General features: G+C 38.9%; 3 protein-coding genes and 1 long non-coding RNA gene across 8 annotated transcripts in view; 1 reads left to right on the forward strand and 3 right to left on the reverse strand.

Moving 5' to 3' along the window:
• Positions 1 to 147: 147 nt before the first annotated feature.
• On the reverse strand, positions 148 to 2584 carry LOC126380186 (uncharacterized). The gene is made up of 2 exons (XR_007568446.1): positions 2369 to 2584; positions 148 to 1738 (listed from the first exon to the last, which is right to left on the reverse strand). It is a non-coding gene; the product is annotated as an uncharacterized LOC126380186 (long non-coding RNA).
• Positions 2585 to 4249: 1665 nt separating this feature from the next.
• Positions 4250 to 18018, reverse strand: LOC126380123 (solute carrier family 35 member F6). 2 transcript variants are annotated; one of them, XM_050029372.1, is made up of 8 exons: positions 17806 to 18018; positions 17226 to 17373; positions 16822 to 16971; positions 15555 to 15702; positions 7444 to 7608; positions 6112 to 6276; positions 5277 to 5403; positions 4250 to 4672 (listed from the first exon to the last, which is right to left on the reverse strand). In XM_050029372.1, the coding sequence occupies exons 2-8, from the start codon at positions 17370 to 17372 to the stop codon at positions 4468 to 4470; spliced, it is 1107 nt and encodes a 368-aa protein (XP_049885329.1). In that variant the 5' UTR covers position 17373; positions 17806 to 18018; the 3' UTR covers positions 4250 to 4467. The 2 variants fall into 2 exon arrangements, with proteins under 2 accessions (XP_049885329.1, XP_049885330.1); XM_050029373.1 differs by lacking the exon at positions 17806 to 18018 and adding an exon at positions 17524 to 17635.
• A 1255-nt stretch (positions 18019 to 19273) lies between these two features.
• LOC126380157 (uncharacterized) lies at positions 19274 to 21196 on the forward strand. Of its 3 annotated transcripts, none has more exons than XM_050029423.1 (2): positions 19274 to 19563; positions 19702 to 21196. In XM_050029423.1, the coding sequence occupies exon 2, from the start codon at positions 19725 to 19727 to the stop codon at positions 20277 to 20279; it is 555 nt and encodes a 184-aa protein (XP_049885380.1). In that variant the 5' UTR covers positions 19274 to 19563; positions 19702 to 19724; the 3' UTR covers positions 20280 to 21196. The 3 variants fall into 3 exon arrangements, with proteins under 3 accessions (XP_049885380.1, XP_049885379.1, XP_049885378.1); XM_050029422.1 differs by having other exon boundaries at positions 19275 to 19573; XM_050029421.1 differs by having other exon boundaries at positions 19277 to 19523.
• Positions 21197 to 21568: 372 nt separating this feature from the next.
• LOC126380070 (importin-7) overlaps positions 21569 to 27942 on the reverse strand; it is a 34538-nt gene continuing 28164 nt past the window's right edge. For both annotated transcript variants that reach the window (XM_050029266.1, XM_050029265.1), the window contains exon 14: positions 21569 to 26102. In XM_050029266.1, the coding sequence (XP_049885223.1) occupies positions 26047 to 26102 (56 nt within the window). In that variant the 3' untranslated portion in view covers positions 21569 to 26046. The remainder of the gene's footprint in view (positions 26103 to 27942) is intronic.

The following is a 27942-nucleotide window of genomic DNA, read 5'->3' on the forward strand; positions in this document are numbered from 1 at the left end:
ATATTTTAAATGAAGTACTTTAATTACATTATTTTAAGATTCATTTCGGTAATAAACACTGGTGTTTGTCCTTAGTTTATAAGTGGCATGATATAAAAATATAAAATGAAAAATCTGGTGTGTACAAACTGACAATTAAAAAATATATTTATGAATTAAAACATTTTATTTTAGTAAAATTTATTTTGAAACAATTATATTGCATTCTTAACTGTTATAGTATCTATTGTTGTTCTTAGCAATATCTTATAAGCAAGTATAAAAGATCAGATCGCCAACCTCTGCCGGACCTTACGGTTTCCTTTGTTAATGTATTTGTGGTTGAATAAACTTCTATTTAATTTTTATTTATTTTATTCACGGATCAGACTAAGTCATGATTAGAATCCAATATGGAAATGAATGACACAATCTGGATTAGAATTGTGAATCATTACTTCTTGTGGCACTTTTATCTACTTAGACAACTGACGCTGCAATTATCGATCAAGCCCGCACTATTTGTCACGTGTACGTAGATAGTGTCACCCGTGCATCGGGGTTAGGGCTGCCTATATAAATGAGTGTTTCTTCTGATTGCGTCTAACTGAAAGGCAACTTTGGTCTATAATTAACATATCACTTGGACTTAGAATAAGTATTAATTTATTTAATTCATTATAATAATATCCTTTCCTATTAAATGAGCCTTTTATAATATACTCCCGTCACTGTTTACTTATACGATTGAGTTCATCATAAACATATAAATATCACATAATTACATTCTATATTTTAGAGAAATGATTGCAATTTAATTACTAGTGACGTTAAAATTGCGCGTTTTATATAAATAGTGACTTAAAACAATGTTTCAAAGTCGACGCTGCGCTGTGGTGATAGCCTGCATCATTCTCAGTCTCAAATTCATTGCTAATTCGAATGATAATTATCTAGTATTTAATATAATATATTAAGTATAACGTCGTTCTATTCACAGGGGCAACGATGATAAAATATAACGTAAGATAAGCCTGCTGTGGGCTGCACGGTTACGCTATCGCGCGCAGCGTGACGACTATCGCGGGCTTCGACTAGCACTTGTACGAAGTTTATCTACATAGACAGCATTCGCTGCGTCTATTGGTTGAAACCCGCGGTACTTATCGCGCAGCTACCATATATCTCCAATGATAGATTTTATCACGGTTTGCTTGCTCGTGTAAAAATAATTATCTAATATTTTATAGAGTATTTCAGGCGCAAGCGATTGCCTCCGTGAACAAAACGGAATAGGATATTTGACTATTATTGTCGTCTGTTAGAATAATATAGCTACGATACCCTTTTAAAATACGACAAATAAACATTATGAAGAGAAAGGCTTTAAAGCACTGTCCAAGTCTGATCTAGGCAAGTTTAAACCCTAAGTCATACGTGATAAACGTAAATTCTAATAAGGTGGAATTATACTGAGCACAATATAATTTCGTCTCGTAAGTAAATTATTCTGATTTGATTTGTCGAACTATAAAAGCGTCTTGGAATATCAAATACCCTATATGTAGCGGCACCGAAAGCGATCCGGAGACGGGATTTTTGTAATGTCAGTGTCTGTATGTTTGTAATGTTAGTTTTATACAGCGTATTAGTGACATCGTAACGAATACTGAAGGGAATGATTCTGCTCATGTCTCTAAGAGGAATTTTCTTACTTTTGAAAATTGTCCCTCAAAGGTCACGACACACGATGTCACCCCTCCGGACTCGTGGTCACACCAGGTTGTCACACCAGTATGACAAACATTAATTTTATTCTTGTTTGTCACACCGCTAACAATACAACACCTTTTATCACACCATTGTTAGTAAAAATATATCGATATTTGCCATAAGGCATTATAATTTGTGCAAAGAGATTAATTATGTTTAATAGCGCATTCTTTTTGTTTATTCCTATCTTCTATTACTGGCGATCTAATGGATTTTTCCATAATTACCAGATTTTTTTTGTTTTGATAATAAGTTATATTATCGCATTAACTACTTAGCCGGACAAATGGGGAGCGCTGAAGGCTCTAACCCGGTACAACATTTAAGACAACAGGCCTGAGGGTGCCCAATTGGGCGCGAACCTCGGCTCAAGGCTTCGTCTGAGAGTAAAAATGTTTGAAAGAATTAATCGACCGTAGTGGGTCGATAATAATAAGTGGAGTGGGTAAATAAAATCAATTTTAATTTATACGCCGATAAACACAGCACTACTTATAATGACAAGTCAGGATAAAAGGTGTTGTATTGTTAGCGGTGTGACAAACAAGAAAAAAAATCCTGTTTGTCATACTGGTGTGACAACCTGGTGTGACCACGAGTCCGTAAGGGATGTCACGTTGTCATTACGATGTCACTAACACCCTCGGGGTACCCGTTCACAGCGCAATTTCTCGGAACACTGCCGATGCCGCCTCTATGGGCTTTATTGGGCTTTAGGGTCCTACACAGAAAGCGGGCACGCAATCAGGCATACCCGATTGTCGGTGTACGACATAATTTACTACAACCGTAGATTGAACATCAGCGCTCGAAAAGTGGGACGCAAAGTTACTGTTAGGCCCGTATTAATAGATCGATCTCAAACGTCATCTTAAGTGCGTCTCAGCTGACATTGACTTGAGACGTGAGCAACGTCTTAAGTCTGTCACTAATTAATAAACATGACTTAATGTCAACTCAGCTGAGATTGATCTCAAGTAGCAGTTGGAGACGAACTCATGTTTCTTTGAGCCGCACTTGACTTTGACAGCTTAAAATACGTACTTGAGCTTCGTCTTGAGTGCCGAGTTTGGTTTACGTGAACGTTTTTGACAACTCTCAGCTGAGAGCGAGTGTGACATTAGTGAGTCAAGTCCAATTTATTAATAAGAACAGATACTTGAGATCAATCTTGAGTTGACACTCGGAACTTGAGATTGGTTTATTAATACGGGCCTATATATAGCGACGTTGACAGTACTTTCACTCAGTGCGCGATTAGGCGCCGAACTGGCAACACGGGAGTACGCAGTGCGTGGTAAAAACTTGCAAAGTATAGAAGTTCAAAGCGAAAAAAGAAGGTTCGAACATCATATTTCCAATAAGTAATGACATTGTGCACGTTATCATAGTATAAACATTTTAATTTTCGCAGTAAAACCAACCAAAATTATTATTTTAGTTTAAAATACACAAAAACAAGTACTCCCGGTCAACCGTCAATCCGAGTCGCAGTATAACCGGACCGCGTTACGAAGCACCACGCGCTAATATACGTAACAAAACGATGCGTACTTTCTTAATTTGACACGATTTTATTGAATGTATGTTGTATATGTATGAATGGCTAAACAAGCGCCAAGCTTTCGCATTTTTGTATCAAGCGCTGTATCTACGGTAGTGGTAAATCAATTGTCTACGACCGTTTGCTGTATTCTACTGTATTACATTATTTAGATATACCCGCTGAACAGGCGTTGCCATAGATGCATACCGCAGAACGGTCGAACTCGAGACCGCTTACTAATAGGACCCTGGGGCCCTCCTCACACCACGATGGGATATGGATGCAACTTTAGAATAAGGTTGCCAGTATTAGACCGCATGTAGTAAATAGTTCGACATTTGACAATTTTTTTAACTAAGGATAAAAACTGCACATTTCTCCCATCAGGTGTCGCTACTGTTGGGTGTTCTTAAATTTTGTCAGTTCCCCATACTATTTGAGTAAACAAACATATTGTTTTGGTTATGTTTTTCAACTATAGCCCTTTGCGCAGTGCCTAACTGCATATTTATTCCTTAAAGATCGGAAAGAAGAAAACTTATAAAAAAACCGCCTTTTTCCAACTGGCTGCTTTTCTTTTTCTTGACTCATCCTTCAGACGGGATACACTCCACGTTGCTCCACATTTTATAGCAATTTACCACGAATTTTATCTGGACAGTATGGAGAACTGTCAAAATTTAGGAACACTCAACAGTGCTGCCGCCTACATTTGAGCTTCCAGTTTTTATCCTCATTATTTCATAGTGTATGTATAGGGTCAATTTAAAAAATCTCATTTGACAGCACCCGACTCACATAAACGGGAGCCAGCGTGGAAAATTAAATCTTATAACTATGATATTAAAGGAAATGTCAAATGTGACCTATGAAATTGGCCCAATAGACACGTTTTGACATGTTACAAATGCCATTTACTCTACATCACACCACACCCTTGACACTTCATACAAAAAACCTCGTTTTATACAGACACTACACGTTGGCGTCATCGTACACGCGCATCTGTGCGTGAGGTATGAAGCCCTTATGATTGAAGACTAAAGTAAGACCGAGGGGGTAAGGTAACCTAGCTCAGCCGCTGGTGGGGAGCGGAGAGTTCCCGTTCTATACGTAGTAATATTCCTTATTCTATGGCCGTGTAAGTTCGCTTAAAGTGGTGGTAGAACCTAAGGCTCGTTGACAGTATCAGCGTCGACGTTGACGACGGACTGCTCCGCCTCATCGTCCGGTTTGGGCGGCGCACGCGCACAACGCGGCACCAGTCCGTTGTACTCGCACATGCCGAAGATCAGCACTGCGAACCCCACTAGGTGCTGCCAGTGGAACGCCTGCCATCTCACGCCGAGAGATACCATCCAGATTACGAATGTCCTGCAAGGAGAAACAGGTGGTTTGAAGGAAAATGCACACAAAGCAAAGCAACTCGCATGTTTCTGTTTCGTGAGGATTACCAGAAAAATATTCAATACGCATATTAGGAATAAAAAATAAATGTAATTTTACAATGGGTATTATAATGTTATTCCTAATATGCGTATTGAATATTTTTCTGGTAATCCTCACGAAACAGAAACCTGTTTCGTGAGGATTATATTTCTGGTAATCCTCACGAAACAGAAACCTGTTTCGTGAGGATTACCAGAAAAATATTCAATACGCATATTAGGAATAAAAAATAAATGTAATTTTACAATGGGTATTATAATGTTCAAAATTACAATTTAAAATTTGATTTAAACCTGATTCGCTAGCCACAGCAGAGCAGACCACAACGTCCCAAGATGGACATAATAGGAGTCACGGTTGCTGGATGCGGTTTGGACAACATAATGATGATTTTACCGAAGTCGGCTGATTAGACGGAGTCCAGAACCATGCACGTGGTGGCAGACATATCCTTGGTGACGCTGATGCAAGGTTTCTGGAGACCTGTACCACATAGATACAAACCTTCTATTTACTGAAGTTGACTCACCTGATGGAGTCCAGAACCATGCGCGTGGTGGCAGACATCTCCTTGGTAACGCTGATGCCGGCGAAGTTGAAGAATGCAATGGACACGATGGTTCCCAGCACGGCCATCAGTAGTAGTGGGTTGTTGCCTGCAACCATTACGCACACATACAATATTGCTCTAGTCAGAGTTCACGAAATATCAGTCATGTGCATTTGGGTATATGCAGTTGTCACTAACACAGGTAGCTCAACCATTATCTCACCACCTATCTCGGCGGTCTAACAGAAAACTCGTTGAAGCATGGGTAATTCATCTTGTGATGAATATATCTTTGACTATCCCATTTGGAATATAGGAAAAATTTCATATTCGAGGCACATTTTAATTACAAAACAAGACACATTCAAACCTTCACTGAGGCATTTGCTTCTATGCTGTTCTGGGAGCAAATAAAAAACATAGAATACGTTCAGCTGCATGTCTTCCCGGGCATGTCGTAAAAACCGACAGAGGGATTGCGTCCTCTAACATGATGGACTAATGTTATGGGAGATAGGCTGATCCCTTATCACCATAAGGTTCATCATATCCATCTTAGGACTTCGTATCAACAGTGGCTGCAAGTTGTCTTTGATTACTTGTGGCTCTGCCCACCCCATTTGGGATTACGGGCGTGAGTTTATGTATGTATGTATGTTCACTGAGGCAATTTATTTCCTAGATATTATTTATCTGCGCGCCTCTGACTACCCCATTGGAACATAGTCGTGAGCTTATGTTCTTGGACCACGGAGGCCGTTTTGAATAAATTGAGAACGAAGTACCTTATTCAAGTTTAGTGCGTGAAACATACCGATTTGCACGAGCCCGTCAATAGCGTCTTCGACGGTGCCGCGCGCGTTGTGTCCGAAGTGCGGCGGCGCGGGCGTCCAGTAGAACACCACCAGCAGCGCAGACAGCACCGAGAACCCAAACACCCCCTCCCACCCCACCGCCTGCAGCGGGGGGATGTTCAGACCTGCACCATATAATAAACTATGACAATACTACATCACACTCACATATAGCTTAGCATAAAATTTACACCCTAAAGGGGCAGGCACAGGTGTGTATATAGTATATACACCCACTCCTTGCCAGCTAAGTCTCATGTCTTAGGGGGCACATTGCCATTCATCATCATCAATTTAAGAGCCACGCTCTTGTCGGTGCAGCATTTTCCATGCTACTTTTTTAGGGAAAAATAGGGCAGTGGTTTCCCTCTTGCCTTCCGCCCCGCAGCGCAGTACTCTGACGCAAGTGGGATGGCGCCCCGAGTAGTCTATTACAAAGCCATACTAGGACTCCTGTCCTTCGCCTCTGAATAATACTGACAGTTACTGCTGCCCTCTGTCAGGTTCCAGGTTACAGTCCCTGTGACTTGCACCTTCCGTCCTGCACTGCCGTACCGATGGCTCCCATCTTCGCCTCTGCAACCGTTGAGGTCTTCACCCGTATCCCTGGGCAAGGGTTCTACGTTATACCCCGTAGGTCTGGGTCCCTATTCGAACTCAGCCACCATCTCACTCCGGCCTACTGAAGTAAGAGGCGCCCACCCCGCGGCAGAGAAGATGACTCTGTTCCCCCTGGGGCCGGATTAATGGTTTTGTATGGAACCAAAACCAAATATTGCCATTATCGGGAAACAAATCCTGAAAACCACGCAATATCAATTATTAATTCACAGACGAGATTTTTGTATAGAGTGTCCGGTGTCGACTGATTTCATCATTCAGCTTCATGAATTTGAATTCATACTTGGATTATAGATAAATGATATCACGTGGTTTCCTGGATCTGTGCTTGGTTAATGAGAATAGGCTCGCCCCATTGTTTGGAGGATGACGTCTGAACCTTCCACCAGGTTGCCTGACAGGCCAGCCTGGAAATCTTTACACTCCGAACCCAGGTTGACCGAAGTAGAGATAACCTTACCAGATAGTGTTTTCTGGACGGGTCAGATCTGAGCTACGAGTATGGTGCTACCCCGCAAACTAGGACTGACCTGACGTCGCATGTGCCCTGACCCGTATATGCGGGAGGAGTACAAAAATGCCGTCCGGGTGGCAAAATACTGGGCTGGAGAAATCTGAATGCCATCGAAACGATAAGAAGAAGTAGTAGACGAATAAATGTGTATATTTACCGGCGACGTATTTCTCCTCGTAGACCATCTGGCAGGAGGAGATGACCTGGGCGACGATGATGAGCAGGTCGCCGGTGATGAGGCTGTTGCGGCCCTTGGACTCGCCTGGCGCCTGGTACACCGCGTCCGTCACGCCCACGATCACCAGCCCCAGGATCACGCACGCTGAAGAACAAGAACAAGAAATATTTATTGTGAAACTCTAGTTTAAGGTTAAACTAGATATACGATCCATCCATCGTAACGTAAACTTTGAGGGATGATTCAGTCCATGATTCTGAGTTGATATCAAGTGGAATTTTTATGTCGCAAAAGTATGGAACGAAAAATAAATTAAAAAACACTAAAATTTTCATGAATTTTCCAACAGAAAATTCCACTTGATATCAACTCAGAATCATGGTCTGAATCATCCCCCTTAGTATTCGATACGATATCACTAACATCCTGTATATATTTTGTTTATGCCATACGGAATAATAAATTGTTAAACTTTAAAATCATAGTACCGCCGACTTTCCGCTCCACACCAGCGGCCAAGCTAGGTTTACCTCACGACGGTCTTACTTTGGTCATCAATCGTCGGGCGTCAGACGTCGATACGACAATATCATTGTGTAGTGTCTGTGTAAAAGGAGGTTTGTATGTACTGGGAACAATTTTAGTCTCCGAGGAATGGTAAAGTACTATTTTTTTTTATTCCAACAGTTTGCCCACGTCGGACGTACAATATTACAACATACACACATTTTAGGGCTTATTTACATGACTGACTTTCGAATATCGGCTTGGGCTCTAAACCACTGAATTTGAATTTATACGTTAACCATTTCACGGGCAGAGACTATGGGACATTGATGGTTCATAATAGATAGTATGACACCTTGGAATCGGAACATCATTAGACGTTCTGTCCTTAAAAGTGCTATCGACCCTATAGGGTCGATTAATTCTTTCAAATATTTTTCCTCTCAGACGACGCCCTGAGCCGAGGTTCGCGCCCAACTGGGCACCCTCAGGCCTGTTGTCTTAAACGTTGTACCGGGTGAGAGCCTTCAGCGCTCCCCATTTGTCCGGCCAAGTAGTTAATGCCATCTGCGGCAAATCTACAATAAGTCACGTCAAAAAAAAAAAATGTCCTTGAAAGTGTTAAAATCAATGGATCATAGATAATTGATATGACGCGGTTTCAAGGATTTGTGCACGGTTAATGGCAATAGGGTCGCCCCCCATTACATGGGACTGAAACATAGCTGAAGAAGAATGGGTGTATACTGGGTGTTAGTGACATCGTAACGAATACTGAGGGGGTTGATTCAGACCATGATTCTGAGTTAAAATCAAGTGGAATTTTCCGTCGCAAAATTCATGATTTTTTTTTTGTTTTTTTAAATTATTTTCAATTCTATACATTTGCGATGGAAAATTCCACTTGATATTAACTCAGAATAATCAGATGAATCATCCCTCTCAGTATTCGTTACGATGACACTTACACCCCGTACAAGTACATACGGTAGCCATATAAGTAGGTATGGGTGTTAGTGACACCGTAACGAATACTGAGGGGGATGGTTCAGACCATGATTCTGAGTTGATATCAAGTGGAATTTCGTGTCAAATAATTCATGAAAATTTTTCTTTTCTTTTTAATTATTTTCCAATCCATACTTTTGCGACGGAAATTTCTACTTGATATCAACTCAGAATCATGGCCTGAACCACCCCTCAAAGTTTTCGTTACGATGTCACTAACACCCTGTATACAATACACCTCTGCCAATGCCTTCCGTTATACAGCCATGATGTTATGCAAGTGAGAAGTCAGCCCGGTGCCAGGAGTGTACCCGCTCCGGCTGTTCATGTTTTAGTGTTCCGTATTTATAGTTAAACGTAAAAACACAAAAGCCGCGTAATATGAAAACGTTATGAATTCTCGGATACTGTATAAAAACATAACAGATTTCAAAGTGAGATCAAATTGCTTCTTTACACGGCAATACTGTTTTCACAAGAGGATGCAGAAATATAATGGACATGATATGACTATAGAATGGAATAAATTGAATCTGTTATAGATTATAGTAACTTATTATGCGTCAATGCTTGTAGAGGTGATTTCCGTGTCTACAGGGCGATAGGGGGGGTTAAAATGGCCACATCGAAGCAATTCATCTAAGAAAACAATATTGCTGTTTGACATTTGTTTGCATTGCGCACTTTTATATGCGCAAATGTCAAATAGCAATATTGCTTTCTTAGATGAATTGCTTCGATGTAGCCATTTTAACCCCCCAGATCATAGAAAGAAGGGATATGCCCTCAACACTAAATTATACGAGTTCGCTCATAGCCGCACCGCATTTACTGAACCGCTACATCGATTTACCCACCGTACATTGCGTAGTAACACAAGCGCTAGTAGCCGTTACGCGATACCAAAAAAGCAATGAATCACGTGGATAGTTTTTAATACCATCGTCGCCTCAGTAAAACATTTCGTTCTGTGCATATTGTGTCACCGGCTATCCTCCCATAGCATCTCTGTATAATAAGAACTCTGTGATATGGAGCATACTCTATCACGCTGCTTCATGGTATGGGCTGAATAGGTAGTTTTTGTTTACGTATAACAAAATTATAAATGCAATTTTTTAAAATTGCCATAGCTTTATTTCAGCGTTTTTTTTTTTAATCTGCCATATTATAAAAATGGTCCAGTGGTTGAGCTTTGGGCTCACGCTTCGGGTTCGAATTCCGGTGGGGACATAATTACAAAATCACTTTGGTATCCCTACTGTGGTTAGGATAGTGCAGGCTGATCACCCGATTGTCCGAAAGTAAGATTATCCGTCCCGGCTAATATTTACTTATGTAAATATGTAGTCGTTACATGAGCCAAGTTAGAGGCTTTTGGCAGCTCCAGTAACCCTTACACCAGGGTCGATGAGGTCGGTAATTGATCTCATAACTCACACAAGAGAAGATAATAAAAAGTTCAGTTTTTAAAGATTTTTCATTTGAAGCTAATACACGAGGATATGGTTCATTCAAAAATGAACATTGTTCTTTCCATGATTCTATTACTAATACCTACACACAAGCATTGCCTCCATGGCATAAAATTGTATAGGTACTCTTTTGTTTGTAAAATTGTATTTACTCGAGTAATCAATGTTCTCATTCGAACCGTACTGAACAAACAATGAATCGCATAGCACAATTCGACTCAAAATACAGTATTAGTCACATTCAATTAATATTTTATGCGTTATTTATTGTATTAGTCATACTTATAACGTCCTCCATGGTCTAGTGGTTAGAGAGTTAGGCTCACGATCTGGAGGTCCGGGTTCGATTCCCGATAGGGACATTGTCGAAATCACTTCGTGAAACTGTCCTTTGTTTGATGAGGACTTATCAGGCTTGAATCACCTGATTGTCTAATAAAGGATGATGATTCCGTGCTTCGGCGGGCACGTTATGCCGTTGGTCCCGGCTATTAGCCGTGAAAACTCCTCCACCAGCCCGCAGTGGAGCAGCGTGGTGGAGTATGCTCCATACCCCCTCCGGTTGGCAATCGTTCTCATAATAATATTATTATAATCTCAAATATAGAAAAAGTATAATCACTAATGAGTTTAGCGCAAAGAGTTTAATTGAATAGTAAAGAGTTTGGTAATAATGTTGTAATAGGTGGATCCTGAGTACGAAGGATTTAATTGTCGTGCAATAAATAAAGTAATAATGTTTATATACTTTTCTATGAATAATACTTTTGTACTTCATTATACAGAAGATAATATGATATCAAGTGGAATTTTCAGTCGGAAAATTCATGAAAATGTTTGTTGTTTTTTTTTAAGTTATTTTCTGTTCCATACTTTTGCGACGGAAAAGTCCACTTGACATCATCTCAGAATCGTTATGGTCTCAATCATCTCTCAAAGTTTTCGTTACGATGTCACTAACACCCTGTATAGTTTATAACACTTCACAAACAAATCCAGAATTAGAGAGCACGGCCAGAGCTAGACAGTATAAGAATATTATGTTGTTCTTATGAAGGTCGGGGATGCAATGAGTCAGTGTAAAATGAAAGGAAATGCGGAATGGAATGAGAATTAAAGGGCAGTATGTGCAGAGTTTGTACTCTGCTGCAGTGCCTACCTATCTTAGTACTTTGATGCTATCTGGTCAAAGGTCGGGGGAGCTAGTCATAAACATGACGAGCTGTGTAACAAGAGTAAAATGACGCCATATTCATTCTGTACATTCGCTTGCTAAACTAATACATCATAATACATAATACGTGTCTGCTCTGCCCGTTTTATCTGTTATTTGGCCGGTCGGCGGTTGTTTTGATAACAGCCATACGTTTACTCCACAGCTATGTCGCGGCGGACATTGTGTTGTGCGCTTACACGGACTTATATCTGAACGATGCATTCAACATCTAACTAGAACTGTGAATATTCTCATACGACCTTAGCGATTGGCGACTACTAACATCTATTCTAGTCTGTAAGATTCTACTGCTAGATGATGATGAGTCTAGTGGATAGACTCACGATCCGGAAATCCCGAATACCAGTGAACAGGACATTTTGCTCAGGATATTGCTGGCTCTTCACCCGATTATCCGAAAGAGTGCTTCGGAGGAACATTAAGCGCCTATTCGTGACTTATTGTAGATTTGCCGCAGATGGCATTAACTACTTGGCCGGACAAATGGGGAGCGCTGAAGGCTCTCAACCGGTAACGGCGCGCGCCTATTTGAAAAATCACATTCTAATATGATTTTCTTCAACAAAATCGCTTTATTTCAATTAAATTGCAATCCATCGCATCGCAAAATGGTCGTGCGGCGCGGTGCGCAACGTTTCGTACGATTTCCTACAAAGATTTATAAAATGCGGTGACTGCGGCGCATGCGGCTCAGCCAATCAGCTCGCGACACCAAACACTTCAGGACCCCGATACCGACCCCGCCGGCGTGGTCGACGATTTCCCTCATTCAGCGCTTATCGCTATCGACCCACTAGGGTCGATTAATTCTTTCAAATATTTTTCCTCTCAGACGACGCCCTGAGCCGAGGTTCGCGCCCAACTGGGCACCCTCAGGCCTGTTGTCTTAAACGTTGTACCGGGTGAGAGCCTTCAGCGCTCCCCATTTGTCCGGCCAAGTAGTTAATGCCATCTGCGGCAAATCTACAATAAGTCACGTCAAAAAAAAAAAAAAAAGGCGCATGCGGCTACTAAGGGGCGTCTAAGCGTCTTCGCCTTAAGACGACGTTACGCATTTGCCTCTATGCCGGACTGACAACTGTTATAAATATCAAAGGTTATTGACACTGTATAGAGAATGCGTCCAGTTAAAGAACTGTTACGTTTTTGGTGGGATTGTAACATAACTCCATCCCATAACCGATTAGGTAACGTAATTCAAGCTACTTCTCAATTTGCATGTCAGAAATTGTTTTAAAACAAACACGATATTTAGTCAGAGCTCGGAAGACAAAAATGCAGACACATCTTCTATCGTGTGGGTTGTGGGGTGGAGTCAGGGTTACTATTAAGCCGCCAAAGGCCCTGATATGGCTCATGTAACGACTACATAATTACATCAGTAAGGAGTAATCAGGACCAACGGCTTAACGTGCCTAACACACAACTAAAAAAATGCAAACACATTACAATTTAATATTCGTGTTTAAAAATATACTTACTGTAGCCATATTTTACGTAACATTCGGCTGTTTATTGCAGCGAGGTAATCTATAAAGACTCAACAATACTTAATGCCATTGACATTCAGAATTTGCCTTTCAACTGTTTTAAGACAGTAGTTAAACAAAAACTTTACAAAAAAAGGTTATTATAAAGTTAGTGATTATTTAGAACTGATATTAGGCAGCTAAATTACTCAATTTTATACCAATATTGGTGCTAATTCCTGTAAATACCATCTAATTTTATTTTAAGTTATATCTGTCATTTTCTTATCCGCCGAAAAGGAAAGGGACGGGTAATCGACAAGCATAAAATTTATGGAACACACGGCAATTTTAAGCACAAATCTAAACCAACCGTCTAAAAATTTTACATCCGTCAATAACCCGACACAGTTAAGTAGACAGCACGTCAAACGGATTGCATACCAGCGACGTACCTTTTGATTCGCCCGGGTTATTCATTCATTTACTCATTCTTCCTAAAATTAAGAGCTGTGAATCATCCGTCCCTTTCCTTTTCGAAGGATATGAAAATGACGGATATAACTTAAAATAAAATTAGGCGGTGTCTGCAGGAATCGGGGCCATCTTATGTTTATTTTTATTTTTTTTAAAGAACGTCTAGGGCCCTGTGCCGAGGATTTTCTTGCAGCTTCTTTTCCCCGGCTATACAGGTTGTGAGAAGCTGCAGTAGTTTTAGGCGGATGAGACGTTCGTTATGTAAAATTGACGATTCAAAGTGTAACTATGTTACCTATTGAATAAAGATATTTTTGAATTTGAATTTGAATGGTATTATAATACCATGTTTACCATGATGGACAATTGGGTAGTTTCCTAGTTCAAAGATAAATTATGAAATTCTGATTACTAAATAAACACAGATCTAAAGGTGACAAAAACGTTTTCGTTTGTCTATTTAACTTATTTATCAATTTTAATAATGAAAAATGTAATTAGATGTGCAATATTTTGTCTTGTTTTTCTACGACGCAGACATATCTGTCTACCCTCTTTCTTTGCCGCTTGTTTATGTTTTTGATATCGGAATGTTCGGAACCATCTGAACTCGCACCAAACTCACTCAGGATGCTTTATGTAATTTCGTTTAGTAAAAAGTAATTGATTTGACTAGTTGGAAACTAGCCTATTGTTGAGCGATGGGCTGATCCCTTGTCACCTTAAGGTACAAGGGCTCATACCTCAGGACTTTTCACCAACAGTGGCTGCAAATTGTCTTCGAATACTTGTGGCTCTGACCCTCATTAGGATCTATGAGCGTGAGGTTATGTATGTATGACTGTATACCGTCTTTCTATCCTGCTGCCAAATTAGTCAAGGTATATTTTAAAGTCGTAAGACCGAATGTCTGGATAGAGCTCGCACAGAACCGAGATACTTGGAAAGACATGGGGGAGGCCTTTGCCCAACAGTGGGATCACACAGGCTAATAAGTGAGTGGCGAGTCACCGCCTGCTCATTGTATCCTTGTTATCAACATTGGTCAAGCAGGCGCCATAGTCCCCCATAGCCCCAGTATCCCGGTCCACTAACCCTTAACTCAATAGCCCAGTTCCCTTTGTTCCCATAATCTGCAATAGTCAAAAATTCAAAAAAAATTCAAAACTATTTATTTTTCAAAATTGGCTTACAAAGTTAGCGCTTTTTGAACGTCAAACATAATTAAATTACATATTATGTAACTAGCTGTAAAACTACTACCACATCGGAATCTGTAACGCTGAGGGAAAGACGTGGCCAGAAAACCTCCCAGCACAGGGCCCTAGTCCTACACGAACCGGGGATTGTCTTTGGGTGCACTCGCATAGTTCATACAGGGATAATCGTCAGTTGGTGTCACACCACTTTTAGATTGAATTGTCTTATGGGGCCTCTACGTGTTGGCTTCGGCCCCACGCACACCTTCCAAAAGTCCGGTACTCCATAGGCCCGAGATATGGAAACGACATATAATAATAATGAAACCGAATGACCTTTAAATCTAAACCCCATTGTCTAAATATTGTGGAAATCTCGGATGTAATAGGAGTATAGTTCATGAGGAGCTCGGTGGCGCAGCGGTAAACGCGCTCGGTCTGCGATTGTTGAAGTTAAGCAACTTTCGCAAAGGCCGGTCATAGGATGGGTGACCACAAAAAAAAAAAAGTTTTCATCTCGAGCTCCTCCGTGCTTCGGAAGGCACGTTAAGCCGTTGGACCCGGCAGCATTAGCAGTCGTTAATAACCATCAATCCGCACTGGGCCCGCGTGATGGTTTAAGGCCCGATCTCCCTATCCATCCATAGGGAAGGCCCGTGCCCCAGCAGTGGGGACGTTAATGGGCTGATGATGATGATGAGTTCATGAATGCACTTACCAATTCCAAACCATTCTCGTCTGATGATGCGTCTGTCGAGGAAAGTCATTGATAGCACTGCTACGAACACTATGATGGACCCTCGGAACATTTGGAAGCTGCTCGCATACGTCAGCGTTAGACCTATGTACATGATTGATGTTCCAATCTGAAAAAGAAATCATAGTCTCTGCTTACCCCGGAAAGGAAATCGACGTGAGTTTATGTCTGTACTAGTGTATGTACCACATTACAATATTACCACAGTGGACTTTAAAATGTCATTAAGTCTCCTGTTAGCAATTACTGTAGGTAGGTATCTTTTTTCTTTTTTTTATCTGGAGATGCGCCGAATGTATCTTTGATATTAGGTATATTTCATTATTTCAGTGAATCAAGATTTACGGAAATTAAGTAAAAGTATTTAACTTGTCATTTTTATTTTATTTTTTATTATTAACTGATCAGAAAAATTTATTGTATCACCAAAAGCCACATTCTTCAGTAACTGTCAGGTAAAATTGTGGACAAACACAGAGCTATTTATTTCATAAAAAAAAAAAAAACAATTAGTAGGTGTATGATGAACTGGTCATTCTGGTTACTTCAACATGGTTTAGAGCTCGGCCGAATATTCGATTCAGTAACAGTCAAACCCGGTCATACTTGGTTTTAAATTTGGTTAAATCACTATCGAGCACATCGTAATTCAATTGATCTAGCACTCAATAATACTTTATTGCACAATGACATATACAAAGGACATAAACAAAGAAAATTTTCGAGTTTGTTGAATCATGGATAATTGATATCTAGTGGTTACCAAGATTTGTGCCTGTTTAAAGGCAATAGGCTCACCCCTATGCTCTCTCTTTATTTAAGAGCTGCGCTCTTGTTGGTGGAGTAATCGCCATTCCTCTCTTCTTCCCGCCAAAACCTTCACCTCCTGATACGACACGACCTGCACCTTCTCTTTTGTGTTTCATAAATGTTCTCCTAGGTCTACCCCTTCCTCTCTTCCCTTCAATTTTTCCTACCACTCACAACCTATTACACCCCCCCCCCCCTATGCCTATCACAGGGGACATAAACAGCTAAACTTAGCTGACAAAGAGTGGGTGTACATATACATTGCCTACCCCTTCGGAGTTACAGCTATTAACTCTGAAAGTCAAGTTCCCCTTCAGCTCAGCTGCTCATAGTAACACAAACGAACATTTACTGATTCCAGATATAACTCAAAGAAAAAAAACTTAAAATATTACAGAGCAATAACGTAATATATTACCAGATCAAACATGGCAGCGGGCATCAGTATGAAAGGATTAAAGTTCTGGTTGCCATTAGTGAGGGCATGACCCTCAGTGTTCCGTGACTTGAACACCAGTATCTTGAAAGTCAGGAGGCACAGCATTTCTCCCAGGAACATAGCAGATGCCTGTAGCAAACCAACTGCTTAACACTAGCTGTACATAATAAATAATTGTCAACAATACTATTCTTCAACTTTTCTATTTATGGCTGCATCATTCAGAACAAAGTTCAAAAAGCATCATTCAAAAAAAAGAAAATATTTAATATAAAAAAAGCAACAAAAAAATATATGGTCGAATTGAGAACCTCCTCCTTTTTTGAAGTTGGTAAAAAATACTTTTGATTGGTTAAATGAAACTATTCAGAACAAAAAATTACCTGTAGAAATGGATGTTCAAAGTCTCTCACAACACCATCTGACCCTTTTGCTGAAAGCTTGTCAGCCCATTTAGTGCTGAGGGTGTTGATGGATCCTGTCACCACCATCATCAGTGCCAGAAACTTCTGGTAGCCCGACCACGCCATTCTGGAAGTAAATAACTGCATTGTATTTTAATCCTTCTAACAAGCATCCTGTTTGTTCATAATTAACATATCACCATATATTATGTTATTAGTTGATAAGAACTTTAATGAGTAAATGAAATTATATCATTGTCAATTAAAATATACCTACTACTGGTTACTTACTGCTACTACACAAAGTTACTGCTTTCGAAAACAAAGGAATGATCGTAGATATTAACTGTCATAACAATAAAGTTACTTTGTCAACAAATACGTATGCGAACTAATATGCGAAGTCTTTGGTGTTTATTCTCATCTCGTCGTGAGTATATCGACGTACAAAGCGTTCTTTATAAACTTTACGTACGCCAGCATACGGGATCATTGTACTTGTCGCGGATTTTGATTATTAATATTTTACGCTCGCTGTTAATAACATGTTGGTACTTACGTTTATTCTTGGTAGCTTAGTAATTAGACACTAAAATACGTGACTTCAATTTATTTACAAATAAATAATCATGTACTCAAGATAATACAATTAATAATACGAGATAAAAAGGGGTCCGTATATCGCAAAACCACATCCACGTATTGTACTGCTGTATGCAGGTACGTTATGTACGGCCTTCTTGTCCTATTGGAAGCCAAAAGCCAATTCACGTTAGTTGGACTTGGATGACATTTCATTGACAGTTGAAAGTTAAAAGTTTATTGTCTATGAAAAGGGCTTTTCGGCGGGAAACGGGAACGGGACAGTTGCTTTCTTCATTGAGTAATCTAAATAATTAATACGAAGTGGTGTTTTGTGGTTAATGATCGCATTAAGTTAGTCGGAAGACATTCGCGAGTGTTATTATATTGGAGTATTCAATAAACAAAGTGTATCTGCCTATTTTCGCTTCGTGCTGGGAAGCCGCTTCATAACTCAAAAGTTTATGCGGACTTTTGAGTTAATTCGTTTGGGGTTCGGAGTAGGAGTCTACTCCGAGGGTGGGGGCTTAGGTTTCATCATCATCACCTTTCATCATTTCATTAATCATCAAGAAAAAAATACGTCAGACATGGCTGTATGGGCATAGTTCCCTTTGCCTTACCCTTCGGGGAAAACCAAAACAAAAAAAAAATGTCTATGAAAATTGAAAAAAAAACAAAAAATCTTTATAGCAATAGAGTAGCATCTTTATGATCAATCAATCAATCAACCATACTAAACTATGTCTTTTTGGCGGGAAACGGGAACGGGACAGTTGCTTTCTTCATTGAATAATCTAAATAATTAATACGAAGTGATGTTTTGTGGTTAATGATCGCATTAAGTTAGTCGCGACAGTGTTATTATATCGGAGTATTCAATGAACAAAGTGTATCTACCTATTTTCGCTTCGTGCCAACAAGCCGCTTCATAACTCGAAAGTTTATGCGGACTTTTGAGTTAATTCGTTTGGGGTTCAGAGTAAGAGTCTGCTCCGAGTGTGGGGGCTTAGGTTTCACCATCATCACCTTTCATTATTTCATTAATCATCAAGAAAAAAAATACGTAAGTCATGGTTGTATGGGCATAGTTCCCTTTGCCTTACCCTTCGTGAAAAACCAAAACAAAAAAAAAATGTCTATGGTCGATTATAATAAACAATTGTGACGTGAAATCATGTCGTTTTAGTTTTTTCGGCGGGAAACGGGAACGGGACAGTTGCTTTCTTCATTGAGTAATCTAAATAATTAATACGAAGTGGTGTTTTGTGGTTAATGATCGCATTAAGTTAGTCGGAAGACATTCGCGAGTGTTATTATATTGGAGTATTCAATAAACAAAGTGTATCTGCCTATTTTCGCTTCGTGCCGGGAAGCCGCTTCATAACTCAAAAGTTTATGCGGACTTTTGAGTTAATTAGTTTGGGGTTCGGATTAGGAGTCTACTCCGAGGGTGGGGGCTTAGGTTTCATCATCATCACCTTTCATCATTTCATTAATCATCAAGAAAAAAAATACGTCAGACATGGCTGTATGGGCATAGTTCCCTTTGCCTTACCCTTCGGGGAAAACCAAAACAAAAAAAAAAAAAATCATGTCGTTTTATTTTATTAATTTATTTATATTTTAATTTTCAAACCTTTAACGAAAACCGGATATATATTTACTTCTAATTTTCACTAATTTGTGAAATAGGTATGTACCTACTAAGAATCCAGAAAAAAGTGTGCAGCAAGTAATTACAGGTTATTTACTAAGCTTTGTTATAAACCCTTGCTTCGAAGAACATTTTGCTGTAAAGGCTTTCAACAACCCTTACCGTGCTTAGCGGCATGAGTAAGCCAATCATAACTTAGATATTTATTTGTTTCAGGAGAAAAAGATTATTTCGTGACTATGTCGAACGCTCGTGGCTTCAGTTATGATGACGAAACAGGAGAAGTCGTATTTTATAACATTAACGATGAAACTGGAGAGCCCTCGATGGAGAGCAACCACCCACCTGCGTACACACCCCCTAGGCATGAAGGCACCAGCGAACCTATCACGACATCTCCTCAAGAACGCGTCATTTCTCCACCTCAAGAAAAGTACACGAAATTTCCTAAAGGCATAACAACAAAAAGTAAAAAATTTCAGTCACTAAAAGCTAACATCATGGCTGGCTCAAACCATGTCAGCCATAGAATGCTACTCATACCCACAGTAGTTATGATATTCCCAGGTTTCATTTGCATATGTCTTGCAGCCCTTGAGGTATTTTTACATTTAAGATGTCATAAGAAAAACAAGCACTTGACAGATTCAACTTTGTATTATCGCAGCCCATTCCATGCTGTTTCAAGCACTTTCTGTGGAATGTGCCGGGAATCAGAATTGGCATGGAGAGTAGCTCAACTTCAAGACCAAAGAAAGTACCGTTATGATTACCTAAGGGGAATTGCACTGTGATTTAATATCTGAAGTAATGTTTTATTTATGAGTGATGTTTTTTGTTATATTATTTTATTAATCAGGCATGTCATGGAAGCAAGCTATAGAGGCTGAAAAAGATCACGAGGAGTGGAAATCTGATAAAAGGATTAAAAGATTTTATTAATCAAACTATTATTATGATTATATATACGTTTACCAGTATTGCCTTGCCTTCCTAGATTTTTTAACTCTTTAAATTAATATTCTATCTTTACCCTTTAATAAAAGAGAAAATGATAAGCATTGTTGATGTTTGGGTATAACGGACGAATTTTGTAACAACTTTAATAATTATGTTCAATATTCTACGCTCAGTTTTTCTACATTTTTATTTACATTAGCAAAATGTATGACAAACGGACAACTCTTGTTAGAAGTGAATCTCTAAATGTAAGCTGGAAAAGGTGCAAAAGTTAAAGGGGAACTGGTATATTTTTATAAGTCTTAACATGTTCCACTCACATGTTGATATGTTGATTCGAAGTGTCACACTTTAAAAAATGAATTATCTTTGTCACAGAATCTTTAATGCCTTGTACCTGCTAGACAACAATTAACACGTAACAATCAAAACAGATGTCAAGTTGCGGAAAATGGCCCGCGAATACCAATACCAACGCGCAACAATTGTTGTCGAGTGGAGACGTGACGCGCAACAACACTAGTTCCTTTTGCCACATGTTGTCTACGACAGACGTGTATTACAATGTTGTTGAACAAAAGTTTCGCGCCAAATGTTGCCAAGTGGAACGCGATTTTAAGACTAATTGTTATTTTTTATTGTGATAGTGGAACTTTCACTGTTATTGGTGGTGGTTCTTTGAGTGCTCTTACTGGGTATTAAAATATTTATATAAGTTGATAAATGGAAATAATAGGTAATGTTGGATAAACCAGTGTTTTCTTTTTCCCTAACATCCTTTTGCTCTGTTTTATTTAGAACATGAAGGAAAAGCGTAAAATGCTATAACTAGTGTTCGCAATAGTTAGTGCCATTTGGGGTCAATAACCCTGAATGTTATAATTATTTACTGGTAAAACTATCCAATTCTATCCCAGAATTCTTTCTTTATGTGATACAATAATAGTGGCGGACAAAAATCGACACAAGGTTTGTTGCTGAATAACTGAGTCTAGACAAATAATTGTAATATATCATATTGTATATCATTTTAAAAAGGAAGTTTTCCAGAGGCCAAAACTTTAATAGATAGAAGTTTCATACTCGTAGTACTATTTGGTAGTGGGTAGCATTAAAAGCCGACTTAGAAAATACAGTTTAATTTTAATTGTGTATACATCTAAGCTGCAATATAGAATAATAATACAAAAAATGCTCTGTCGACTCAGTGATTATACTGATGATGAATCATGTTAATGTCTTCACAACTTTAATATGCACATGGTGCTCTCCGACGGAAAACTGCAACATTACGTGTATACATAATATATATATATATAATCATTCAGTGGCGCTGATTCCAGCAGACACCTAATTTCTTTAAGTTATACCGTGTTTCTAATCCGTCGAAAAGAAAAGGGAAGGGAACGGCTAATCGACATTAATAATAAATAATTAAAAACCTACGGAACACACGTCAGTATGAGGCAGAAATCCTCAACCTTTCAGAATTTTACGTTTAGAAATGTTGGCGTATAACCCAATATAATTAACACCCCAGGTCGGGTTGGATCCCAGCGAGATGCCTATTTGATTTGTCCGGGTAATAATTTAATTCACACAGCTGGTAATCATCCGTCCCCTATCCCTTTCGGCGGATAAGAAAATGAAAAGTATAACTTATAAAATTAGGCGGTGTCTGCAGGAATTAGCACCGGTATCTTAGTAACATAGATTGCATTATGTGCAACCTTCTGCTATACAACAACTCATTTGCTTTACTTTAGGTGCATCCTAACACTACAATAATCAACACCGATTACGTAAACTTTCTCCGACGAATGTAGCGATAAGAAACTTATCATTCGAATAGTTTAATTAAATGGCTATTGATCCAATAAGCTGCAAAATCAAATAAAATAGCAGTGTTCGTATCCAAGTTGTAAAAGCCAATAAGTTGTTGAACAACAGTTCACGAACCAAATTTCAGAAGGAAACCCCTTTTTCCTTGAATTAAAACATCTCCGTAAAACTTTAAAATGACATTCTTAAACAGTAACAATCAATCGGAACAAGCCAATATAACAATATATAATAGTGAAACATTATGTGAATTAAATAAGCAATCAATTATTACATTCAAGCACTACCTTAAACTAAACAAAAATATTTATTGATATGACAAACGTTTAGACGAACTCGTGTGCTTCTTATTGAGGTGTCTTCTTATTGTTTATAAAATAACACGCAAGTGTGACTATCATTATAGCATATTACGTATTGGGTGTTGGTAATCAACAATCATAGCACCCTCCGGAGCTACGGTTCAACTTTACATGTATGTGCTTAAAATAACAGCTACTATAGCTATCAGTTCAGTTGATAAAAGTTGCACATTACTTGGCAAACTGAATAAAAATATATTGACGTAGGTCATAATGCATTTGCCGTCTGGGACTGACAATAAAGGTTGCATCAGGAGTTCTAACCACGTTTCAACATAATAAAATCTGGCAAGACACAGTTCATTTATCTCAGGCATAGTTGTGTCCACAAAACTACGTGGGGCTAGATATGTTGCACCGTTTAAGTGATGTATTTAACCATTCAGTATTTATACAAACAAACAGCAATGTTCAATATGTTTTGAGTAACAATATCATGTCCGTCTACCTAGCAACATCGCTACATTCGTCGTGACATATCGCATAATCATCATAGTTTATTTATCTAAAACATTCTCGTATTTTATTCGGTAGCCATTTATTTACACAGGAAAACGCATTAGATATGATTCGAAAATATATATTACATAATCAATCCATGATTAAAACACAAATATATTAATAATGTTTAAGAGCTTTTGACGTAAGTAAAATGCTCAGTCATAGTTAAGTGAGGTATTCACCAATTTTGTCTTCATTAAATTTTATGAAATATTTTAAAACTCGCTAATCCACTCGGTATAAAGTATCGAAGATATACAAGACATCCGCGCCAGCCGTACATACAGTCATGAGCAATATAATGTACCCACTTTAGGACTCTGTCGCACTAACATATTTGACATTTAGTGAGACGCAGACAGTTCAATTTGTCAAAAAAGTTAATGTGACATGGTACCAAAGTGTATATGTCGCAGTCGGATTGTATAATCCGCTGTATTTAATTACGGCTAGCTGATTTCAAAAACAGGGCCGTTTTGTAATGCGGCGGTTCAACGATTAGCTGTATTGAATGCAGCTAAGTAAAAAACTGCCGAAACGTATTCGTCGCCTTCCGTCATTCAACACGGCTAGCCGTAATGTAATAAGGCGAGGGATTAGCCGCCTCTTTGACAGTTTTTAGTTACGATTCTTAACACTCATGGCGCTGCCTGTCATAACAACAACAATGGCGTTGGATGCAGAAAGTGTGTTATTAAATAGCGAAGTTACAAGTGAATTAAATAAAGGAAACGTGTTAAATATGTCGGTAAATAGTGAATTTAAGAACAATTTTCAAGTGCAATTAGGAAAAAATATTATAGTCTCCCTACAATTTAAGTAGTAGTACAATGCGGCTGAACGTGGAACGCTTTATTGGAGAACGTATCTTAATGACAATACGGCTAATCGTTGAACCGCCGCATTACAAAACGGCCCTGTTTTTGAAAACAGCTAGCCGTAATGTAATACAGCGGATTATACAATCCGACTGCGACATATACATATTAATAATGCTCGCGATCGTACACCTCGCTGAGATGCGCGGCGTCCCGTGCGCGTCTTGTCAGACGTAAGCCCCCATAAGTTCTATACTGCCTATTACGTCAACAGCGCGAAATGCGAGTTGACTCGTGTCATACGCCATCTTCCGATTTATAAAGTTTAATTTGGCGTTCTCTATACACAAATTCTTACCGGAAATTCATTAGTTTTTAGCGATTTCAATGTTGTCTCTTACAGCAACCTATTTACTTTGCCCGTATGCAGCTAACGTCATGTAGTGCGACCATACGCAGGGCTATTTTTTATTTTTCTGGACAACATTAAATTCAATAATAAAGGATGAATAAGAAATAAGAAATAGCCCTGTTTGAGGAGACACTACCTTGATAACGTCATTATCCTTCACTTATTTTAATTGTCAACTTTTAATAGTTCCACATAATCAGATCTGTAATTTAATTATACATCATATTTCTTGAATTAAAAGAGGTGCCCAAAAAATTACGTCACTGACGACCACAGTAATACATAGATCAACACGGACCTCCGCTGCCCTTTGCGGTAAAAGGCTATAATTATTCTGTAGAAGAATAGTGCTTAAATATTTCTATCTCTACTATTCTTCTTATATCTTGGATTGTTCAACTTTAGAAAAAGAGGATAATAGCGTAGTTAGCTAGTGCTAGTACTATTATAAACGCCATAAGGAACGTGGTGTAGATAATGACAAAACAAGACTTTCTTCATTATGCCGTAGAGGTGGTGTCAATGACTCAGATTTTTCCACTTTAGTATTTTACTTACTGATAGAATACACAATCTATTTACTTCTTACAATATTATATCTAGTATGTAGCTCATTTCAGTTCAACATAGGTGTGACAAAATGTTAATGATAATACCGAAACGAATTTCGTACCTAATTTAATTACAAATAAAAATATAACAATTGATATACTTTGACCAACTTACCTTTGTAGTCATCTTGCAGTGAATATCCGTTAATTATGAGATTATGGCCTTCGGCACACAGGACTATTTGCGAGCGACTCGAGTTTGGTACATATATCCTACGCGTCACTCCTTTTGTCGCCAAACAATTTCACACCACACACAGTGAGCGTGTGTGTGCCGTGTGCGAACTCCAGCGAAATTATATGCGCACCACGAGCTACGCGTAGGATACAATCCCAATCCCAAGTCGCCCGCAAATAGATCCGTTTGAAGAAGGCCTAAATATTTGTTATAATATCATTAAATACGCGTATAAAAACCTTCAATAATTGCAAGACTGTGATGATTCTACAAGAAACTCTGGTAATATTTTCTTGATTAACATACAACTTGCTGTAATTTGCCGACCTTTTGAACAAAAGGCTATCTTTGTATAATGTGAAATTAAAATAAAAGGCCGTGATAGAGCGTTTACCGAACCATTTCATCTTGTAAAATCACCATTGAGCTCCTTGCGATCGCGAACCCACGAAATGCTACTTTTTCAAAGCAGTAACATGTATTTGAAAGAATGCTTGTGATTAATAAATAAATGCTCAACGTTCGTTTTAGAACGTCAATGAAGACCCATAAGTTGGTCAAAATGTATTAAAAAAGAACAAAATTCCAATTGACTCGTTTCGGCTTCCCAATATTTTATCACAGCCTGCACAATGATGTTCGCTCTATGCCACCCAATTTATGATATTAAAATAAATAAAAGAATCTTTTAAGATTTATGAAATCTGTTGTTAATAATAATTTATTATACATAAACGTATTTCATAACGTAAATGATGTCGCTATCGGCTGCTATACAGTGGGGATTACAAAAACAAGCTAACAAAAATAGTTTTAACGACGAAAGGATTTAGATTAGCGCGGGACGCGGGTGGGGCCAAGTGAGGGCCGCCGCACATTATGAGCCGAACTTGAACGTGGTCGGGACTTGCGCTGGCACCGTGAACGAATATCCTGTAACACAAAATACGACGTTTATCCACCGATATTGCTATGCTATGTTCTATGGGACTGGGCATTCACTAGATCGGTTTTGAAACAGAAGTAGGCTAGTTTCCAACTAGTCAAAATTCATATGAAAAAGCACACTATGACGTCATATACAACGTGATAAATGTCGGTCTTTCACTTAGATATGTCTTTATTTAGTAATCAGATAGTTAGATAGATAGAACGTTTATTTGCATGAACACAGTACAATGGTCTTAATAAGTAATACACTTCTCATCAAAAAAATCGAAACACTTCCGTTTTCATTGTTTCTGTCCGAATTTAACACAAAAAAGAATTCATACGATGAAAAAAAATACATAAATGTATAGCTGGCAGTTTGGCCATTACAGTAATAAGCGAAAATTCTAAATTCAAAATTAGAATTTCATTTGTTTATCTTATAAACGAAATGAATCACTGTTTTGAGACAAATGTGTGTTTAGGGTTGGAGCACATTTAGCGTTTAAAAACTAAAAATTGGCGCCTATCCTTAAACTTTTTGTTTTTTATTTCAATACTGTGACTTTGGGACGTCTGAAAAAAGGTTTTTTTTCTAAAACGTATGGATACTTCGCCCACAGAAGCCGCCCAAGTTGTGGCATTGCTGGATTCTGGCCTTAGTCAGCGTGTTGTGGCTGCAAGACTGCATCTAAGCCTGTCATCTGTTCATAGAGTCTATAAACGTTATCGGGAGACTGGTTTGTTCACGCGCCGTTCAGGATCTGGCAGGAATCGGGTCACTTCTGAGCGAGATGATCGATTTATTGTAACAACTTCTTTAAGAAATCGACGCCTTAACGCTTTTCAACTGCAGCAGCGGCTTCGTGTTGTACGAAGGGTGGCTGTAAGTGACTCTACAATTAGAAGAAGGTTGAAGGATCGTGGACTGGTACCGCATAAGCCAGCAAATGGGCCGAAATTAACTGCAGACCATCGAAGAGCGCGCCTTAACTTTGCACGTGAGCACCTAAATTGGTCATACCTACAGTGGAGCAAAGTTCTCTTTTCTGATGAGTGTAAAATTATGCTGTATGGTAACGACGGAAGGAACAAGGTCTACAGAAGAGACGGAGAACGCTATGCACAATGCTGCATTGAAGAAAAGGTCAGCTATGGTGGCGGTTCGTGGACGGTTTGGGGAGGAATCAGCGCCGACGGTAAGACAGAGCTTGCTTTCGTGTCTGGGCCACGTCTGCCTGCACTAAACTGTCATCGGTACGTCGAAGAGTGTCTCGAGCCTCATGTGATGCCCTATGCACATTTTATTGGCAACGGCTTCATATTCATGCACGATAATGCTAGGGCTCACACCGCGGGCGTCGTACGAGATTATCTTAACGAAGTCGATATCTCTATTATGGAATGGCCAGCAAAAAGCCCGGACATGAATCCCATTGAACATCTGTGGAATGAATTAAAGAGACGAATTCGAGCAAGAGATCCTGCCCCAGAAACACTTAGCCAGCTGCAAGATGCAATCCAAGAGGAATGGGACAATATACCACAGCATGTGATCGTGACTCTCATCCGATCGATGAAGAACCGTATGAAAGCAGTAATTAGAGCTCGGGGAGGGAATACAAGTTATTAAATAAGCGTTTTTTAGCTTTCTTTTTCATTTACGTGTGTTGTTTTATCCATTTCCTTTATACTCCATACGGAATAAAAATGACTCATTTAACAAAATACGAAACCTAAGAAAAATTCATTTAAATTTAGAACATTAACATTAAGATTTGATAAGCTCATATTACTCACTATTAAACGACATTTAACATTTATTCCTAAATGTACACATTTT

This window comes from Pectinophora gossypiella, chromosome Z, assembly GCF_024362695.1.
Source record: "Pectinophora gossypiella chromosome Z, ilPecGoss1.1, whole genome shotgun sequence".
NCBI classification, from domain to species: domain Eukaryota; kingdom Metazoa; phylum Arthropoda; class Insecta; order Lepidoptera; family Gelechiidae; genus Pectinophora; species Pectinophora gossypiella.